The sequence below is a fragment of the Lycium ferocissimum genome, chromosome 10, assembly GCF_029784015.1.
Source record: "Lycium ferocissimum isolate CSIRO_LF1 chromosome 10, AGI_CSIRO_Lferr_CH_V1, whole genome shotgun sequence".
NCBI lineage: Eukaryota > Viridiplantae > Streptophyta > Magnoliopsida > Solanales > Solanaceae > Lycium > Lycium ferocissimum.
Genome location: NC_081351.1, coordinates 59,998,529 through 60,019,405, shown reverse-complemented (window position 1 = coordinate 60,019,405; position 20,877 = coordinate 59,998,529). Strand labels below are relative to the sequence as shown.

The 20,877-nt window shown below is 37.3% G+C and overlaps 1 protein-coding gene across 1 annotated transcript; it reads right to left on the bottom strand.

The window, feature by feature from the left end:
- Positions 1-4,695: 4,695 nt before the first annotated feature.
- On the bottom strand, positions 4,696-5,874 carry LOC132033074 (uncharacterized). The gene is made up of 3 exons (XM_059422937.1): positions 5,357-5,874; positions 4,993-5,286; positions 4,696-4,794 (listed from the first exon to the last, which is right to left on the bottom strand). The coding sequence occupies exons 1-3, from the start codon at positions 5,408-5,410 to the stop codon at positions 4,696-4,698; spliced, it is 447 nt and encodes a 148-aa protein (XP_059278920.1). The 5' UTR covers positions 5,411-5,874.
- Between the last annotated feature and the right edge of the window lie 15,003 nt (positions 5,875-20,877).

Genomic DNA, 20,877 nt, shown 5'->3' with positions numbered 1-20,877 from the left:
TACCCATTCCCTCCTTGACACTATTAGACAAAAGAGGCCAAACGCCTAAGTTGGGGGGTGAAACACGTGCGAAAAAGAGGCCTTTAGGTGTGGTGTGAGTTAGCTTGGTGAGGACTCGATGTGATTGTCGCGTAGTTGCTATATATTCAACAAAAAAAATAGAAAATTGTGGCAATAAAAAGATAGTTAAGATTCTTGTGTTTAAATAAAACCACATCGAGGTTGAAGAAGTGAAAAAAGGGAGAAAAAGAAAGGCTAATAAAGTGAGGAAACATGTAGTGTTCAAGGAGGGTGAGTCATTGTTACCTAAATAACTATCCTACCCATCCCGAAGCCTACATTACAAGCCTATTCAAAGTCTAAGCGTGATCGCAACCAAACCGTCCGAGGATGAAAGCATAGAAAATAAGGGCAGCCTATGGTAATTGCATGTGTAGAATATGAATTTCTTTGTGAGTGTTAGTGTATTCTCTTCTCCTTTGTCTTCGTCCCTTTTCGGTGTATATATGTGTGTGGGACATTCTTTGGTCTATGTGAGGGCATAAGGATTGAAAATTGTGCAAAAGAAAGTGACCACCTAAAGCAACGTTTGTGTACATCATGATATGTTCGATAATGTAATGTCATAGATTGAAGCTTCACTGTGAGTCATAGCATTCTTGAGTTGTGCATCATATTTCGATCATAAAAGTAAGGTGTTTATCGGTAATGAAACATGCGTGCCTATAGTTCGGACTCAAAATCATTATAGTTCGGACTCAAAATCATTGTAGACACTATTACTCTATTGTATCTAAGAGTTAATTGAGTCATGGTGTTGTGTTACTTGCTTGAGGACAAGAAAAGACTTTAAGTTGGGAATGTTGATGTGCTGTGAAATTACGACACATTTGATGTCTTTTGACTATAAGTTTTACTTGTTTTTATGCAAGTTTGTGTTGTTTTGATGTGTTTTTGTTATGTTTCAGGAAACTGGAGAGTAGGCAAGAACGAGGATTTTTCACTGAAGTTGGTGCAAACTGAAGAAGTACGGGCCATACATCATTGTACATCCCATACATCATTCCCGTACCTCGTTGGAAATTAACAGAATGGTTCAAGTGACGAATATGAAGTACGGGCAGCAAGTACGGGACGTACCTTGAAGTATGGCCCGTACATCCAGCCCGTACTTGTTAACCTAGTTTATTTACACAATAGCCCGTACAATATTTGTAAGGGACGTACTTTGACCGATAAGGGGCAGTTTTGCTAGTATGAAGATTTTGAATTCTAAACCTTATAAATAGCATTCCATAGGGTTTTGTGGATTATCAGTTATCAGTTTTAGACTCTTATTTTCCTAGCATTGAATACTCATAGCTTTTGAAGCTTTTTGGGACAACAAACAATTGCAATTACTTTCTTTCAATTCCAATCAATCAAAAGTAAGCATTATGATTTCTATATTCTCTTATTGTTCTTCTTCCACTATGAGTAGCTAATTTCTCTACTAAGGTTGTGAACCGTAGGATGAGTGTTTTGTAATTGGGGATTGGGATTGATATACATATAATGGATTGTTAGGGTTTATTTTTTTTTTCTTCATTCATAATTGATGGTTAAAAACATTGATTAAAACCATTAACTTTGCTTAACTTGGGAAAGTGAGTAGGGTTTGGTAGGAATAAATAACAAGAACTCAAGGCTTTACCCCTTGTTTAATAAATTCACTTAGGAATAAGAAGAATTTACTTCGCATGAATTAACCGTTCTTCATGTACAATCTTTTATATTTGGAAAAATCATAAAGAGAAATAATCTTTAACTATTGGAAAACATTAGGGATTCAAGTAGAGGCTAAGTGCATTCTAATAACGATCCATTAGAAGTATATCATGATCAATCATCATAGCATACACTTTATCTAAAGGGGGACACAACCTTGGTTTCTTTTACCATATATTACAATCCAAAGCAATTAGTAGCAATTAGTCATAAACAACCAATCTTCTATAAACTCAACGGAATAAGAAATTAGACCTTAAGAAATTACTATACGATTTTAGTAACCTTTTCACACCATATTCCCTATGGGATTCGACCCCAACCTAGTTGGGTTGCTATATTTAACACCATCCGCTTTACATCATTTAATAGGTGTAATTTGAGCGTATCAGCGGTCTCTATCTCACCCACATGTTCCCCAATATATATACAACTTATTTCAACATATTGTGCATCACTTGAAAACCTAAACTATCTTGTGCAAATTCTTGCCGCCACAAGTTCTCAAGTGCTCTCAAGAATAAAGTCACTTACAAGTCAAGAATCCCGATCCAGACACCGATTATGTCTAAGTTCTTAGGTTGTTGTGAGTCTTTTGTTATTTGCTCTTTAAATTGTAAACCTACTTTCTTTCAGTTAAGTACAGGTATCTTAAATTTCTTTGTTGGGGATTACAGCCTATTCAATCTATTGATGGTATACCTTGCAGAGTTAGTCAAGGTATTAGTTGGTTTGGCAGAGTTAGTCAAACATGGGTTGTGAGCTTGGCCAAGGGTAGTCAAGAGTATAGCTTACAATAGGTGCATTGTAAGGGTGGGGATTTATGAGTTAAATTTTAGATTGCAAGAGATTTGTAATCAATAAAGCTGTTTTCAAAGGATAAGTGGAGTTGAAATCCTTACGTGTCGGTCGTGATTTTTAATCCCTTGAGCAAGGTGTTATCCAAGGTAAAATCTGTGTTATTTACCATTTATCGTTCGAGAGAACTCCAGCATGTCCGTGTCTCTCCATATACTATTTGGTGGACGCACTGCTTTTAACAACAGGGATTAGTGAATAACAATGCCTTAATGGTTATGCCATAAACAACAATAGTAAAGCTATATTTAAAATTCAGAGATTAATGCATTTTTTTTTATATAAATTGTTAATACACCTATCACTTGTATGACCTGAGGCGGAGCCAGGATTAGAAGTCTATGAGTTATGAATTTTAAGATGGGACTAGGACCTTAAGGATCAAGCTAACATACCATAATAACCCAAATAATGAATTAGTACCGATACTTAATACGGAAAAGGGCTAAATATACCCATCTACTTTGTTTTATTGTTGAACTTAGCCCCCCGTTATACTTTTTGACCATGAGCCCCTACCGTCTACCAAAGTTCTATATATGCCCTTACTTTGACAGAGGAGCAACGTGGATGCTTGGGATCGCATGACCCATCTTAAAAAAAATGATTGATCGAGTTTAACCCGCAACCCACCTAAAACACCCACCCCCAATTCGAACCCTAAACCTAACAAAACGTTTATCCCTTCCAATTCAGTGAAGAAGAATAGATCCACCACCCCTAATAGCTCAAATACCAGCTTTTTCATCTCTCAAAACGCGACTGCAAAGCCTAAAAAAAGTAAGTTTGTTCACTAAATTTAATTTTTGTAACTGAGTTTAGCCTTCTTTAATTTTGTTCTTTCTATGGTTTAGGGTTTATGGAATGTCATATATTAGTGTTTTGTGTGCGAGGACTTTCCATTGTGGGCTAATTCCTCCACAATTCACTTCAAAAACTCCTTCAAATCCCTATAGGAAATTTCATAAGTTTGCTAATTGTGATGTAAGTTCTTATATTTTCAGTGGATGGATGGTGAAATCATGTCTATGTTGTTCATAACCATTAATTAATTTCATTTATTATTAGTAAAAATCATGCAGTTATTGGAAATGGGATGATGAAGATTTCCCTGATGGTGCGATGATTGCAATTAACTACGTACGGGTTAAAATTGGAAGCGGCAAAAAGGCCGATCAATGCTTTGAATATGATGTTGGATCAAGTGAAGATCGAAAGGGATGGTTTGAAGGAAAAAATCGAAGCTTTGGAGGTTATGAAAAACTTTAAAGTTAATAAAGTTATGAGTTGGAAGAGAGTTTTGAAGATGAAGATATGCATCATAATGTTATGTGCGTTAAATTGTTGGATTTGCATCTCCGGTGATGACAAAATGAAACTCATTATTTTGTTTGTATTTTAGTTTGAAGGTAGATTATGAATGTTTAGTGTGACTCTTTTATGAGTTTGTATACTAAATTGAAGTTAGCTTTTGAATGTATAATGTGCATTTTGAAAAAGAAAACTCATTGATCTTTAATGTCAATTTACTCGTGCATATTAACTTGGAGGATATTGTTGTGAAATTGGTTTAACTAGATGAGTTTATTAATGTGTAGTTGTATCAAACATCTTGGAGAATGAACACTTTAACTGTACAAAATCTAGTCCCAAACTGGATAGTTTTTTTCCCAGAAATTTGCAAGTGTTAATGGCATGTTTTGCTGTACAAAACTTAGGTACAATAACAGAACAAACACAATCGAAATACTGCACAATAATAGAATAGAAACAATGGAAATTGAACTACTAATAATCCTACCAGAATAAGCAAAGCAAACCAAAACATTAAGATTAAATGGTACCAACAAAGTTTGACATTCACACCTAGTTAAGCATGTCAACAGTTAGACATCTACACAAGCTAGGAGAACTGGATACTATGTTGTAACTGCAAAAACTTACACAACCTAAGTCATAACATGGTATCCAACTACAAATCACACAACCAAAACGACATTAAAGCAACAAAAATTGAACTGTCATTAAGCAAAGAATTACATCCCAAACTAACAACAAAATAACACCAAACTAAATGTCACTTCCTTTCCCCTTTCTGGGTGTTAATTTTTGAAGTCTTTGTTGCCTGCATTGCCTCTCCTGCTGATTCCCAGTCACTGCCTCCTTTCCCTGCCATGTGAGCTTTGTTAGTGAGTAAGGAAGATATATGGGTTCACTAACACCTATGTGATCTTCTATGAAGTTGATTTTATTGCTCCAAAGAGGCACTTGAACATGCCGCCTAGGATAAAACCTAACTTAATATTTGCCTCTGATATAACACATGGCCTTGATGCTGGGTCAGGAACATGTTCAAAGGATGGATACCCAAAGTATGGACAAGGATTTACTCTTGAGCACGTATGAAGACAGTAGTCTGACCGGGGTCGTGACACTTGATGCGTACAATTGAGAATCTCTTTGTGTTTGCGTGACTTCATCTTCACTGTTTTCACTAATCAAAGTTCTCATTCTCTTAGATGTTGCCTGCCTAATTTTTGATGTCTGCCCCACATCAAAAGACTTCTTGCCTTTGGATGACTTCAATGAATCTGTTGGTTGCTTACCTTTAGATGATTGAGCTATAGCTGATCTTTGCCTCTTTTTCATTGCTTTTAGTGGCTAAAAATAGAAGTAATTTTAGTTAGAATATGGAAAATATACATTAATTATAGTAAAAAGTAGCCATTACCTTTTTACATCCCCATGCATTGTGGCCAGTTCCTTCACAGATTCCATAAGCCATTATCTTGCCTTTCCTAAACAAACTCCACTCAAACTACCTCTTACTTGCTTTATTCTTTTGTCGGGATCTCTTGACTCTAGACCTATCTGCCAGATTCACCAAATCTGATGGATCCATTGCATGAGCTGGATCAACTGTCCAGAATTTCTCAGCAGGATCTGGTTGTGTCTTGTGGTGATAAGCCAGCAGGTAGGCCTTTTTTGTGTACCACCAAAGGTATCTCCTATAAAGGGTCTTTCTTCAAGTACTGTAGTGCCCTTATTGCATGAGGACATGGTATTCTAAAGATGTCCATATCCTACATGTGCACCTTCTCATCGCCAACTTCACAATGTGCTTGTCCTATTTTTTGAAACTTCAAATCCATCATCACCATTGGCATCCACCATACAAGCTTGAGCAATTTTGAGGAAGTCATAACACATTTCTAAGCTCTTAGGACTGTACACATGATTCCATGAACTCACCCTGTCACACCCTAACCTTATTAGGGTGTGATGGGCACCACCCTTACTTAGGGCCGAGCGAACCTCGTACTCTTACCGCATACAAAATCACGCCAAACTTTTTAAATCAAATAAGATAAAATACATAGTGAAATTTTTTTTTTTTCAGAATTATTCTTTCTCGTAGCCTTCAACTTGAACAAATCTATAATCATACAAAATTCAATACATAACACAGACCGACATATCGGCTGACGGATCCGCTTACAGACTGACAACCAATACCCACGACGTTGTCTGCAAAGTCTCTAACATCTATCCAAAGCATATCATGAAACCTTCTCGACTCCTACAAAGACCAGAGCAAACGGAGTCGCCAACTCGACCGGAACGTCTTCGTAATGGTCGCTAATCATCCGGGAGTACCGCGCGGCATGAAACCCAACCCCCGAAGAATAGGGGGTCGACGAATATGTACCGAGTATGCAAAGCCGTTAAATACAGAATAGAATCATAAGCCAATCCAACCGTACAGAACGCACGAACAAATCACAATCTAATCGTATGTACGAAGTATATCTATATCCTTATCATGATCGTGAGGTGCGGAAGATTGATATACGTATTCATGGTCGGTCGAAGCGTAAAATACGTACCTTATCCTAAGATCAAAACGCTTACTTTCGCATCATAAATAGTGCAAATCAAAGGCATGCACGGGCACGTAAATATGCTCACCATAACACAACACATCATAACATACACACGGTACCCGGGGACATATATCACACGGAAACCTATTGTCATCATAACACATACACTTGCCGGGGACGATACCACGCCGAAACCGAACACATCATAACATAGACGCGGTACCAGGAACCTGGACATATACCACGAGAACTCGGAACCGACCACATCATAATCCATATACTCGATGAATCGGGGACTATATATACCACGGCACTCTCAGAATCGTTCACGTAGAATCGAGACGGACATATACCACGTATCGGAATCGCCACAAGATTCGAGACGGACATATACCACAAGACTGAGATCGGTATATCATACTCATATACACGGTAGCGGACGGACATATACCACAAGCATTCTGAACCGAACACATCATACTATCGAGCATTCATAACAGTATTATTTAAACAGTAATGCTTATATCAAAAATTTTATGCCATACTTGTATCAAAAAATACTTGTATCAAAATACGCATGATGTAGTACTTATATCAAAATACCGACATCATAATACTTATAGTAAAAATACTTTGGCCAAATATTTACAATAGGTTACTCATTTAACCGAACACATCGTATCTTATTTCGAACCGCATATCACATCGTAACATTCGCATCGAACACAAACTCGAAATGCCTGAGTACCTATCTCAAAATATTCATATCAAATTACTTGTACCGAGTATCTATATCGAATAATCAAATCGGAATACTTGTAATTCGGAATACTTATGTCGGACTATTCATATCGTATAAGGCATACGAATCATATCAACTCGGAATTAAGGAGCGAAATTACAAACGTCCAAAGTACATTTCATAGCTTAGTCCGAGCGGTAAGTCATTTAGAAGAGTAATAGGACGACAATCGTAGTACATGCTTTGTCATATGACTCGAAATAATCAAAAACACTCGATCGTTCATTATGTTGAAGCAAAACTTTTTTTCAAACTAATGTCAACATTTTCATATTCCTTTACCTAGACCATTCAAATAGCCGGGATATGTCGAAAAATAGGTCAACTTTCCTAGAACATTTTTTTTTTTTTAGAAATTCATAAACTCAATGGGATAATTAGACAACTATCGTTTAATAATTGTAAGTTATCAAACGCTCATTCCCATCATAAACATAACAACGAAGATGACCAAGAGTTTCCTTTACTTATTGCTCAACATAGAACTCACAACACCAACTACTAAAACGCTAAATAAAACAATTGAATCATTGCTCCTACACCACACATGCACACGGCTACATCACCACATACACGGCCACATTCTCAACACAAAGTTTCATGAATTTCATTCATTTTTTTTTTACATACCACAACATATACAACCATCCATAACATATAAGAGAAGGTTAATGCTTACCTCTTTCCTTGATTCTCTTCTTGTCTTGAATCATGAACTTGCAACCAAGAGTAACTTTCTTGCTATAATAATTATACCACGTTGAAGAGGACCTCAAATTAGTAGAATTCAAGAAGAAATAAATTTTTTGCTCAAGATTTCCCATGGTCCATTTTTCCTCCATATGGCCGAAACTCTCCATGCTCTTCCTCTCAATTTTTTGTTTCTTGAGTCTTCCAAACTTTGGAATGAAAAATATGATGAATTCTTCCATGTGATCCCATATATTAAAAGGTCATGTGCATGGCACATGCCCTCTTCTAGAGTTTTCTTAAATGGTGGCAAAAGATGACTTATTTGTCATCTTTTCTTATTCTTTTTTTTTCTTTTCTAGAATCTTGTGAAATTACCATTTTGCCCTTAGTCTTTCCTCAATATTACTAGTTTGCCCCTAACCTTCCACATTATTTTCATTGGTCATTTTGCAAATTTCTCTTTTTACCCTTAGCCTTTCCCAATATTTCCATACTAGTAATATTCATAACTAATATTCATAACAACTTGCAAATTAAAATAGCTTCAGAAAATGGTCCTTCCCTTAACTTCTCGCAATTATCTCGAATTATCCGAACGTACAAAAGTACGGGCTATAACATCCTCCCTCTTAGAACATTCGTCCTCGAATGTTCAACCGATCTCACGGGTAGTATGATACTCCGGGAGGATCCCTTCTTATAGTTGTCCTTTTTCTTCATACTCATTCTTATTAAGTCCGATAATATATTCCCCCCCCCCCCCTTTAAGGGGCTCCTTATACACCAACCGTATCCAAGTATCCTTTACTCGATCGAGATATCACCGTAGTGCGCATCGGGACTCATGTCCACTGGTGCAATCACAGATGAGATATCATACGCATTCATATATATATATATATATATATATATATATATATATATACATATGATTGCTATCAACTAGTCCACAAAATACTTCCAAACTCTATTCAAGCCTATCCTGATTCCAAAGCTGTAGCGTACTTTCTGTTTCTTCTCTAGTCTTGCCTGTCGCGGGCTACATGGCTTTTTATGGTCTTCAACCACTCGGTATACTCTAATTTCACTCAGGCCATTCCAGTTTTTCATTTGTCTCTTACATGCCTAAATCTTTGGAATTTCTTGCATACTTCCTGGGGGTTACCCATCCTCCCACCTTAGCACGCTTAACCTCGAAATTTTGTGGATTCGGTGCCTTAATGCCGATCTAATCGCGTTCACTTTCTCGTATGGCCTTTGCTACATAATCCGAGCCATTCAAAGTTTTACAGATTTCGAAACATGTTCGTGACACGTCCTTTATTGTACAATTACTGTTTTACCCTTTTCGGCCTTCCATATCATCTTTACCAATTCTTATCATTCAAACCTGTATGCAGCAAATACCAACAATACCTTACAAAGCATACGGCTATGTATCACATCCTAGCCGTCCAGAACTTTCTGTTTCAGGTAATAGAACAAATATATCCAGACTTACTCTTATGGCCTTTCCATGTCGCCACTTGCCATTTTCCGCCGTACGTAAGGCTTACGTAAGGAATCTCATTTCCTGTGACTTGGCTCTATCGCACGATCTAAGACAGAAAGAAGGTCAACAATCCCTAGATGCCCCGTAGCCTCCTGTTTATAAATGTGGCGCGCTTCACACCATAAACAGGACTCTACCGGACACGACTTTGCGTACGACCCCAGACGTACCTCGCTGATACCACTTTGTCACACCCTAACCTTATTAGGGTGTGATGGGCACCCGACCCTTACTTAGGGCCGAGCGAACCCTCAGACTCTTACCGCATATAAAATCACGCCAAACTTTTTAAATCAAATAAGATAAAATACATAGTGAAATTTTTTTTTTTTCAGAATTATTCTTTCTCGTAGCCTTCAACTTGAATAAATCTATAATCATACAAAATTCAATACATACCACGTACCGACATATCGGGCCGACGAGCCGCTGCGTGCATCGACAACCAATACCCACGACGCTCGTTCGCAAAGTCTCTAACATCTATCCGTAAAGCATATCATGCAACCTCCGACTCGTAAGACCTCCAGAGCAAACGGAGTCGCCAACTCGACCGGAACGTTCGTAATGGTCGCTAATCATCCGGGAGTACTTGCGCGGCATGAAACGCCCCCGAAGAACAGGGGGTCAAGCATTTTAATATGTACCGAGTATGCAAAGCCGTAAATACCGTAACGTAATCATAAGCCAATCCAACCGTACGGGAATGCAAATTAACAAATCACAATCGGAATCGATGTACGTAAGTATATCTACGTAGCCTTATCATGATCGAGGTGCGAAGATTGATATACGTATTCATGGTCGAGTCGAAGTGCAAAATACGTACCTTATCCGTAAGATCAAAACGCTTACTTTCGATCATAAATAGTGCAAATCAAAGGCATGCACAGGCACGTAAATATGGTCACCATAACACAACACATCATAACATACACACGGCACCCGGACATATACCACACCGGAAACCGGACGATCATAACACATACACCTGCATCCGGGACGGATACCACGCCGGGAAATCGAACACATCATAACATAGACGCGGTACCCCGGAACCGGACATATACCACGAGAACCCGGAACCGACCACATCATAATCCATATACCCGAATCGGGGACGATATATACCATAGCAAGACTTCTTTAATCGTTCACGGTAACCGGAGACGGACATATACTACAAGATTCGAACCGCCACTCCGAGACGGACATATATCACAAAGAGAGACCGGCATATCATACTCCATATCCACGGTAGCCGGGGACGGACATATACCACAAGACTCGAACCGAACACATCATACTATCAAAGCATTCATACCGTATTATTTAAAAATTTTATGCCGTATACTTGTATCAAAATACTTGTATCAAAATACGCACGACAGTTACCAAAATATATCAAAATTTTAAAAATACTTTGGCCAAATATTTACAATAGATTACTTGTATCAAAATACGCATGAACACCTGCGTAGTACTTATATCAAAAATACTGACATCATAATACTTATAGTAAATAAGGGGGCATACGAATCATATCAAACTCGAAACTAAGGAGAAGAATTACAAATATTTACAATATAAGTCATTACTAAGACGACAATCGTAGGACAGTTTATGTCCCGACGGATGCAATCGCAGCAAACATTTAAAATCGTTTGGATATGTCAAAATATATCATAGGGTTCATATAATTAGAACAACTCAACTAATAGATCATATAAAAGAATTCATAATCATAGTGTATGTCTTGCGGATATCACAATGGGTTATATCAAAATAATCTTTTCTAGGATCGTTTATGCTTCAAACTATGTCATAAGACTCTAATCAAAATATCGTTCATATCAAATTTCCTTTAATTATTGCTCAAACAAATTAGTAACACAATAACAGGAGTATCTATATCAGGTGGCGTAATCAAACGTTAGACTATGGAGTTATGGGAGTTTCGAATACGTTTGTGACAATTGTGGATGTTTAAACGCTTTTCCAACAAAACATAAGGATTCTAGTTCAATTACATTGAATGAATAGTACCCAAAGTCAAACTCGAATTTCTATGGAATCTTTCCCGAGGCTCAGACTCCAACCTAATATAACTAAGACATGCCAAAAGAAGGAAAGGAAGGACTTCACATACCTTAGTTGCGCCTTATGCTTGTCCAACTCACTTCCCGTTTCGCCCAAAATCTACAAATGGTCATATTTACCAAACATTCATTGGAATCTTTAAGAATTCAAATCTTGATTAACATTTGTCTACAAGCTTAGTGCGCCATCCCCGAGAATTCAACTCGGTAAGTGGAACATTATCAATGACAATACTAACAATTTTTGCCAACGACATCGACAATCAAGTCGAGAATATTCCAAACAACTTCTACCTCAACTTCACACTTTCAAACTAATGTCAACATTTTCATATTCCTTTACCTATTCAAGACCATTCAAATACAATTCGGAAGTATTTCATATCGTTTTACAAAATATACAAAAATTCCACCAAAATCCATAATTCACCCGAAAACTCCTCAACTTTCCTCGAACAATTTTTTTTTTTATGCATTTCTCGCTTCCAAATTCATAAACTTCCTCATACATTAGCAACATTATATTCATAAATAAAGAGACAACACCAAAATCATATTGGCCTCCAAATCAGCCCATAACAATTCCAACATCAATTTAAGTTATCAAACTCTCATTCCCATCATAAAATACATAACAACGACAATCAAATTACTACATAGAAATTTGTTCATCTTTCCTACACAACATATACACCACATGGCCAAGCTCCAACTTTTACAACTTCAACTAAAATCATCACTCTTTCATTGTCAACATAGAACTCACAACACCAACTACTAAAACACTAAATAAAACAATTGAATCATTGCTCCTACACCACACATGCACACGGCTACATCACCACATACACGGCCACATTCTCAACACAAAGTTTCATGAATTTCATTCATTTTGTTTTTACATACCACAACATATACAACCATCCATAACATATAAGAGAAGGTTAATGCTTACCTCTTTCCTTGATTCTCTTCTTGTCTTGAATCATGAACTTGCAACCAAGAGTAACTTTCTTGCCATAATAATTATACCACGTTGAAGAGGACCCTCAAATTAGTAGGAATTCAAGAAGAAATAAATTTTTTGCTCAAGATTTCCCATGGTCCATTTTTCCTCCATATGGCCGAAACTCTCCATGCTCTTCCTCTCAATTTTTTGTTTCTTGAGTCTTCCAAACTTTGGAATGAAAAATATGATGAATTCTTCCATGTGATCCCATATATTAAAAGGTCATGTGCATGGCACATGCCTCTTCTAGAGTTTTCTTAAATGGTGGCAAAAGATGACTTATTTGTCATCTTTTCTTATTCTTTTTTTTTTTCTAGAATCTTGTGAAATTACCATTTTGCCCTTAGTCTTTCCTCAATATTACTAGTTTGCCCCTAACCTTCCACATTATTTCCATTGGCCATTTTGCAAATTTCTCTTTTTACCCTTGGCCTTTCCCAATATTTTCATACTAGTAATATTCATAACTAATATTCATAACAACTTGCAAATTAAAATAGCTTCAGAAAATGGTCTTTCCCTTAACTTCTCGCAATTATCTCGAATTATCCGAACGTACAAAAGTATGGGCTATAACAGCTTACTGCCTTACATACTCGATACATATTTCGTACTGACGCATTTTTTGCGTTGTGATCATGCCCACAAGTACAAAAGAGACGGATTGTTGTACCTTTCTCAGTAGGATACCAAAGTTCAGCAGGGATGTTCGCACTCCATTCTCCGGAGTTGCTGGTCAGAGTCATTAAATAGGATGCATGCATATATATATATAGAGAGTATGGCTATGGGTACGTCGGGGCCACTGTCCCGACCAGTTGATGCATATTAGTGCTCTTAGAGGCTTACAGACTATCAGTCAGTGTACAGGTATTGTGTTTGGCCTTGCCGGCCTTCTGACTAGTTGTCTTTCTTGGTTGTGGTCTTGTTGGTCGTTATGCATATATGTGTTATTGGACCTTTTTCGCATTGCAGTTGTTATGATATACTTCTTACTGTTGTTATTCAGTGGCCTAGTCTGCCTATGATTCACGTTACAGAGTTTAGATATCACAGTTGGTTCGCTCGGCCCTTCGGGTGCCGGGTGCCAGCCACTCCCCAAGGCTGGGGTGTGACAAACTTGGTATCAGAGCAAGTCTGTCCTAGGGATGTCTGTAAGCCGTGTCTAGTAGAGTCTTGATTATAGATGTGTAGCGCGCCACATTTATAATTAGGAGGCTACAGGGCATTTAGGTTGTTACCTTCCTTGAAATCTAGATCGTGCGGTTAGAGCGGAGTCACAAGTATTTAAACTTCTATTTGTCACCTTGATTTCCTTTTCAGTAATGCTGATTTGAAAGAAAAGTACGGTTAAGAGAAACTGAACAAGGATACCGGAAAAAGGTATTAGTCGCTTTCCATCCTCTGATGTGAATCCAAGAGCTTCGGAAGTTACTTTGTAGTAAAGTAAAGAGGTAAGGAGTTGAACGAAGGCAGTCAAGGTATGATCTTTTGTCTATGATTTTTGATGAGCTAGTTTGAGTATCTAAGGCATGTCCCTGGTAATAACTTATGAGGCGACGATCAGAATTTGTGATGTGATTCTTCGAATTAACAAAGAACCAATTGACCAGGATCTTGTTCTTGAAGCGATTTGATGGGCAGATTCAAGAAACGGATGTATCTCAAGTTATAGGCGTCGGATTAAAGTGATTCAAAAACTATGTGAAAGATGATGATTTGAACTATAAAAATAACTATTGAATCGTTTAAATCTAGTAAGTATTGAGGGCGGGACGATGGTAAGAAAATTAAGGTTCTGGGTATGAACTAGAACGAATTTTAATCAAGAAACGCGTTCTTGAATGATCAAGAACAAATAAAGTTCCTAAGTCACCACTTGAAATCAATTAACGTGACAAAGAAACACCACACGCAGCTGAAAACAAGGTAAAGACTATCACCACCTTGCTTGGAACCAAAACCAAGGATAAAGAACACCAAATAGAGAAAATAACTCTATTGCAAACTAGGGTTTAAGCTAAAAAAATGTGAATAGTATATTTACAAGTCATGAGAACCCTTTATATAGGCCTAGGGTCTCTTCTTTTATGACTACAAATCCCTATTCTACTCTAGATAAAAACAAGGAAAGTAAAATCCCTATTTTACAAGGAAAAGAATAAAGAAAACCAGAATCCTACTAGAACTAAGATAAAGATCTTACTAATGATAGGAAATTAAATCCTACTATAATATAAATCAAGAAAAAAGAAACCTATGTAGAAAAGGATTCAAGAAACAAGAATGGGAAATAATCTTCAAACTTGAGCTTCTTGGACTTTTCTTTTTCTTGAATTTCAGTCTTGTGTTTCTTGATTTTCTTGAATTTCCTTATATTCTTCATCTTTCATCAATTTGTAAACCCGATTGTTGAAGTTGTTTTTGTCGTATTTGGGCTGCCTTGACTTCACGAGATTTGAAAATTCGTATCTGACAGTTGATGAGATTACATAATATTTTAAGATGTACATAGTTAATACAAGTTGTAAGTTGAAGGAATAGATGATGAAGTTGTGTTATAAACGGGTATTATATGATAACTTGACAGATTGAGCTTACATTTGTTGTACAGAGCCGTAAAAAATATTGTTAGGTTGTGATTTGGTATTGTGAAAGATGTTCCATGGTAAAATCTCCTTTCCTCTTTATGTGTGTGATTCGATGATGTCATAAATCTAAGATGGGAGAAACGGATAAATGGTGTACTTGAACTGATAGTTGCATCGTGTGGATGTGTTAAGCGAGTTTTGTTATATTGAGTGGCTGAAAATGTGACGTATATGTATTCATACGTGGGTTGATAGTGTAAAATAAATTTTAAAAGGGAGTTAGAAGGGATTAATGCCGTAAAACTATGTTAAAGCAGGCTCACCGTTCGTCGGCTAGTTGATAGACTTCTTTATGTTGAGAATAGTATTGCTTCTCTGTTGTGGATTTGAATTATAAGGAATTACCCGGGGATAGAGGATACTATGGTAACAATAAATTAAGGAAGAATGAGAGAGAATGGCCAACGACTCGATGAAAGTGTGTGAAAGAGGAGCTATGCAGAATAAAGTCGATGACTCTATAAATATAAGGTAATGCTATTACCATAACAGGAATCTATAAGTTGGAATAGTTAAATTGTTTCGGAAAAGTTTTAGGTTTGTAGGAACATCGGAAGCAAGTTTCGACAGAAGTTCCGCATTGAAGCGCAGGCCAACACACCCTGCAGCCACCAGGACAGTGCATGCGAGATGCATGCAGAATCTGCGGACCCGCAGGTGGCGTCGCAGACCTTGATGGGAGTAAGGTCAGTGTTTTAATTTGGGGGCCTGTATGATGATCACTTAAGTTATATTTGGAGACCTGTGCTAATGCACATGTGAAATTTATAGATGATGCCTTCAGTAGGAGTGGTGAGGAAAAGAAACAAGACTGGTAGGAGGAGATGTTATAACAAAAATCATCAATTAATAGGAATACGAAGGAGACCATAACATGAAGGGACTATAAAAATAGAGGAAATGGGTGACGATAAGTGTTTGAACAAGATTCCTGGAGTAAATAAAGGGTTAAGGTTAATAGAAAGATAGAAAAGGAACGGGCTAGATACGATAAATATAACGACAAGAAGCTGGACAAAAAGGATGATAATGGTAAGAATCGAAATAGCAAGATGGCGAGCTACATAATCCTAATCGGCGGACTTGGAAGCCTGATGAGATGAGGTTAGAAAATAAAATGCCTCTGGAAGAAAGGTGAGCTTTATGGAAGAAAAATCAACATTTACAAGGTTTCTTGAGAAGAAATTAAAGCATGAAAGATTCTGTAAAACGAATAAGACATTGATAGCTTATACTCTATATAGACATGAGGGTGAATAGCAACAAAGGAATAAGAAAAAGTGTGACTCATCCAAGAAAATATCTTGCATGAAAGTTTAAAGTAAAGGAGCGTTTTGATAAGAAGGGATAAAAGCAAAAAAGGAAAGTGAATGTATCACAAAGCGAATAATAGTCACCAACGGGTATGAGAGAAAATATATCGGTATATATATGAATATGGGGAGTTCTCGCAGTAAGAGGTTGACTAAGAAGGATAATTAACTGACGACGAAATGTTAAAAGACATGGATGCTATCTCTACACGAAAAGGTAAAGCAAGAATTTCTTCGATATGAGGGATGTGGTGAAGGAAAGTAAGTTGACACACAAGGAAAATTTTTGAAAGAATAAGACGATAGGAACATAAGTTGTAATAAAGTAAAGTCTTTGGATAATATTGAAGGAACGATGCCCCAATAAGGGGGGAAGCTATCAAAGGAAGTCTAATGTACCCAGTAATTAGGAGATGTCAGGGAAAGTATACGTGAATGAAAAAGGGGACAGTCATCGAAAAGAAGACTAATGTAGAGGGAGTAACGATAATTGCAAGCAAGTTCAGGTTTGAGAAAGCAAATCGAAATTTCAGATAAAGACCAAATAACTAAGACAAATAAAAGCAAATTGAAAAGAGACATAGTTGAATTTAAGATACAGAGCACTGGGGAAGTAGAGGCCTGAACGCGATGTAACCATTGTAAGACAGATTCGTTATACAAGCTAAGTATGTTGGTGCAATTAAGTTAAGTCCCGAAGGAAAAGATAAGTAACGTTGCTAATAATAAGATGATACGGACCGGACCAAAGGGATTAGTAGATGAAAGGAACTAGAAGTGAAAATGGATATGACAACAAGATATGAAGAGTATCGACAAGGATTGAACCATTGGCCCATTATGTGCTGAGGCTAGGGATGAAATATATCACTTAACTGTGCAACGAATCCAAGAAATAAGCCCGACAAGTTGTTAGAAAAAGAAACTATTACACTCAGTTTTGGTTGGAGTGTGTAAGCTATAATACTATGTGTTATTTTAGGATTAGTCAACGTCCATCGCGAGTTTAATTCCCTTGAAAAATCGTGAGTGGAACTAGTGGTTTGTTCAAACTACGCTCATGGTTGAAAGATTTTTGCCAAATTAAATTGAAATAAAACGACTCAATCTCATAGGATTCCAGTCCTTATCTTATCAGACTAAGGTGCAAAATTCTAGAGGCCCTTCCAAGAAGATATATGTGCTCATAATAAACTTACAAGTAACATAGGTGGTTTGAGTTCATTCGTAGTAAACACCACCATCCGAGTATGTAACTCTTGGAAAGAAGATGGAGTTATGATTTGGTACAGCAAATAGTAATAAGTAATGAAAAAGGGTGAAGGACTAAACATCCCCGTCTCCTTTAGACATCTTAGCGATATTGACAAGTTTCTCAAAGGAAGTCTATTCAGGTAACCGGCACCTCGACTTTGGAATTTCACTGGAATCACCACCAATAAAAGGCCTATTGAGACTCGCCGAGAAAGGTAAACTTATCTTGCAGTGGGACCGGCTAAGTAGTCGATAAGTTTGATGTGCGTAAGAAATTTAAAGTAGTTTATCCGGTGTTCTGCACATCTAAATATCATAAGTACCCCATCACTACCCCTGATCTTCAAAATCATCATTTACAAACTACAAACTTAAAAGAAAGAAAGGGAAAAAAAATGTGTTTCCAATAGGATAATGTGGAGGAACCGACATAAGGAGATAAGGAAATATGTGAAGGCTGGATACCCCCCCCCCCCCATTTGTTTCAGACCTCAGATTTATGCCGACACTCGTGTGATAAGATACCTCCTTTCCAATTATATATATTGAACTTTTATATATCTTATTTGATTTTATTGTTGAGACAGATATGGCTAGTATGTTGCAGACTTCAGCAAAGGACGGTTGAGGTGAGTTATGGCTGACCTATTATAATTTTTGTATAAATAGATGGTCGTGAGGGGCCAAATTGATATTATTATGTTGTTGAGTGGCCCTGTGTGGCTTTGGACAGTTGTTTGGGTTGTTTGACAGGTTTTGGATAGTCCTATTTACAGAGGAAACTCTGCCGAATTTTTTTTTTGAAATCCCAAGAGTTAGAATATTCCTCAACATTCGAGGACGAATGTTCGTAAGGGGGGAGGGATGTTACACCTCAGATTTTCGAACGTTAAAGCCGCATCATGAGTTAGTCGACGCAAGTTCAAAAAGAAATTATCTTGAAGTTAAAAGGGATTGAGCTTATTAATATAAATGGTTACAAGAGTCTATAAATAATATTAGTAAGTGGCGGAAGATTTGAAGGGCGAATGAATCAAAGAAGCATGAGTTTCGTCAAAAGTCGGCAAGTTGGGAATATGATAACTTGTACTTTTGGGTGAGATTAGGAGTTCTTCACATGCTAAGAAAATAATAATATGAAGTATTTGAATCGTATAATGGTCGTTTGTTAAGTTTGGAAGTCAAACGAGTTGTAATACGAAAGTCGACAAAGGGCGTCGCAAGTTAAGTTTGTAAATTTCACCGAAATTTGGGTCAGATGTCTCGGAGGTTTTCTCTCAATCTACTTGGAGTTACAGGGTGATCCACCTACCAAATCTAAGGTCTATGAGTCTAGTTTCCAGCGGATTTCACCGTTTGTCAATATGATCGGAGTAGAGAGATATTCATATTTCCATCCAGGGACGTAAACTGCCGCGGGAACAGTGAGCAAGGCCGGTGGCTACTCACTTTAGGTCATATAAAAGACCCCTTGCACCAATTTTTTCTTCATTTTTTTCACCATCCACGACTTGGAAAACCCTCAAACTCTCTCCAATGAATCCTCCATCAATCTCAATCCAAACCAAGAGCAAATATATCAACTTTAACATGAAGAACAACATGGCAACTTCGAAATTGTGATTTCTTCACTATTTCACCTTTCGGAGGAAAACCTTGCTTTGAAGTAACTTGGGGTTTGAAGTGATTTTCATGATCTAAGGTATATTTTAACTTTCTTTTGATATTTTTGAACTTCTACAAGTAATTGATCATAAAAAACTGGTGAAAACCCCTATAGAACAAGCTCTTCTATATTCTTATGAAACTTTCATGAACTTAGCTTATTTGTTGGGCTGTTTTATATGGTTTTGTTGCGTTGTTTGGATTTATGGTGATATCTATGGGATCATATTGAAGAGGAGAAGTAGAAAAGTAAAATTTGGTAGCGTTTTATGAGAAAATTTCGCTACAAAAAGGGCCTATAAATTTATGCCCATGAGTTGCTCGATTAAATGTCTAAATGAAGATTTCTATAACCTATGACCTTGGTTTTGATCTTGAATAGTCCGTATTATGTAGGAAATCGTTCGTAAGGCATTCAAGGACTCGGGAAACATATATAACTCCATCGACGAGGTATGTAGGGCTTTCTATTCTCTTTGTGGCATGACTAGAATTCGGATGACCTTTCATTGAAAAGCTGTTCCATTAGCTTGGATCAATCACTTTCCATGTAATTGAGCTGACATATACTTCATCTATGACTTGTACCAACTTATGTTCCACATCTCCTTTTGGCTATCGATTAAAAGACTTTCCGTTCAACTTGTGTCGATTACGTTCCAAAATGGTTAAGCTTACCTCTTCTCTGAAATAGCTTGTATTAAAGTGTATTCCCGCATTCTTATCTTTCTTTTCCATCACTTAAAGATGACGGACCTTCCATTGATATATGTTTCCACTAAATATGAGATGAATACGATTCCTTGTGATTGACTAATCTTTATTTCATATATGATTGCATCAAACGCCTTTCATGCTTCCATATCTCTTTTGGCCACCGAATTGGAATGTTTCTACTAAACTTGGATTGATCATATACCATCCGAATGAGTTGAACTCTAGTTCATGTGTAACTCATACCAAGTATCTTACATGTTCTCCATGTTGTTATCTCTTGGATTGAAAGGTAAAGAATGTAGCGACAATAACGATAGTCGGAGGCTAACGATGATAGGTCACTCCGACTCTTCTTATGATATCTCTTCTGAGGTCAGTCTTGCATTGCACTTATATATATATGTATTTCTTTTCATTACCGAGCCGCGCTATAGTCGGCCGGGTAGGCACTTATATGTGCACCTATATATATATATGTTTCTTTCTTTACCGAGCCATGTTGTAGGCGGTCGCGTAGCTGTGCACCTAGATGTATTTCTTTCTTTACCGAGCCGTGTTGTAGGTGGCCGGGTAGGCACGTAGCTGTGCATTGCCACTGATCAGTTGGGCAGAG

Bases quoted from the DNA above. Each gene is read 5' to 3' on its own strand.
- LOC132033074 (XM_059422937.1), bottom strand. From the start codon at position 5,410: ATGGCTTATGGAATCTGTGAAGGAACTGGCCACAATGCATGGGGATGT. The intron at 5,287-5,356 runs GTAATGGCTACT...TTCTATTTTTAG, and splicing joins ATGCATGGGGATGTAAAAAG to CCACTAAAAGCAATGAAAAA. The intron at 4,795-4,992 runs GTATCCATCCTT...CTCACATGGCAG, and splicing joins AATCCTTGTCCATACTTTGG to GGAAAGGAGGCAGTGACTGG.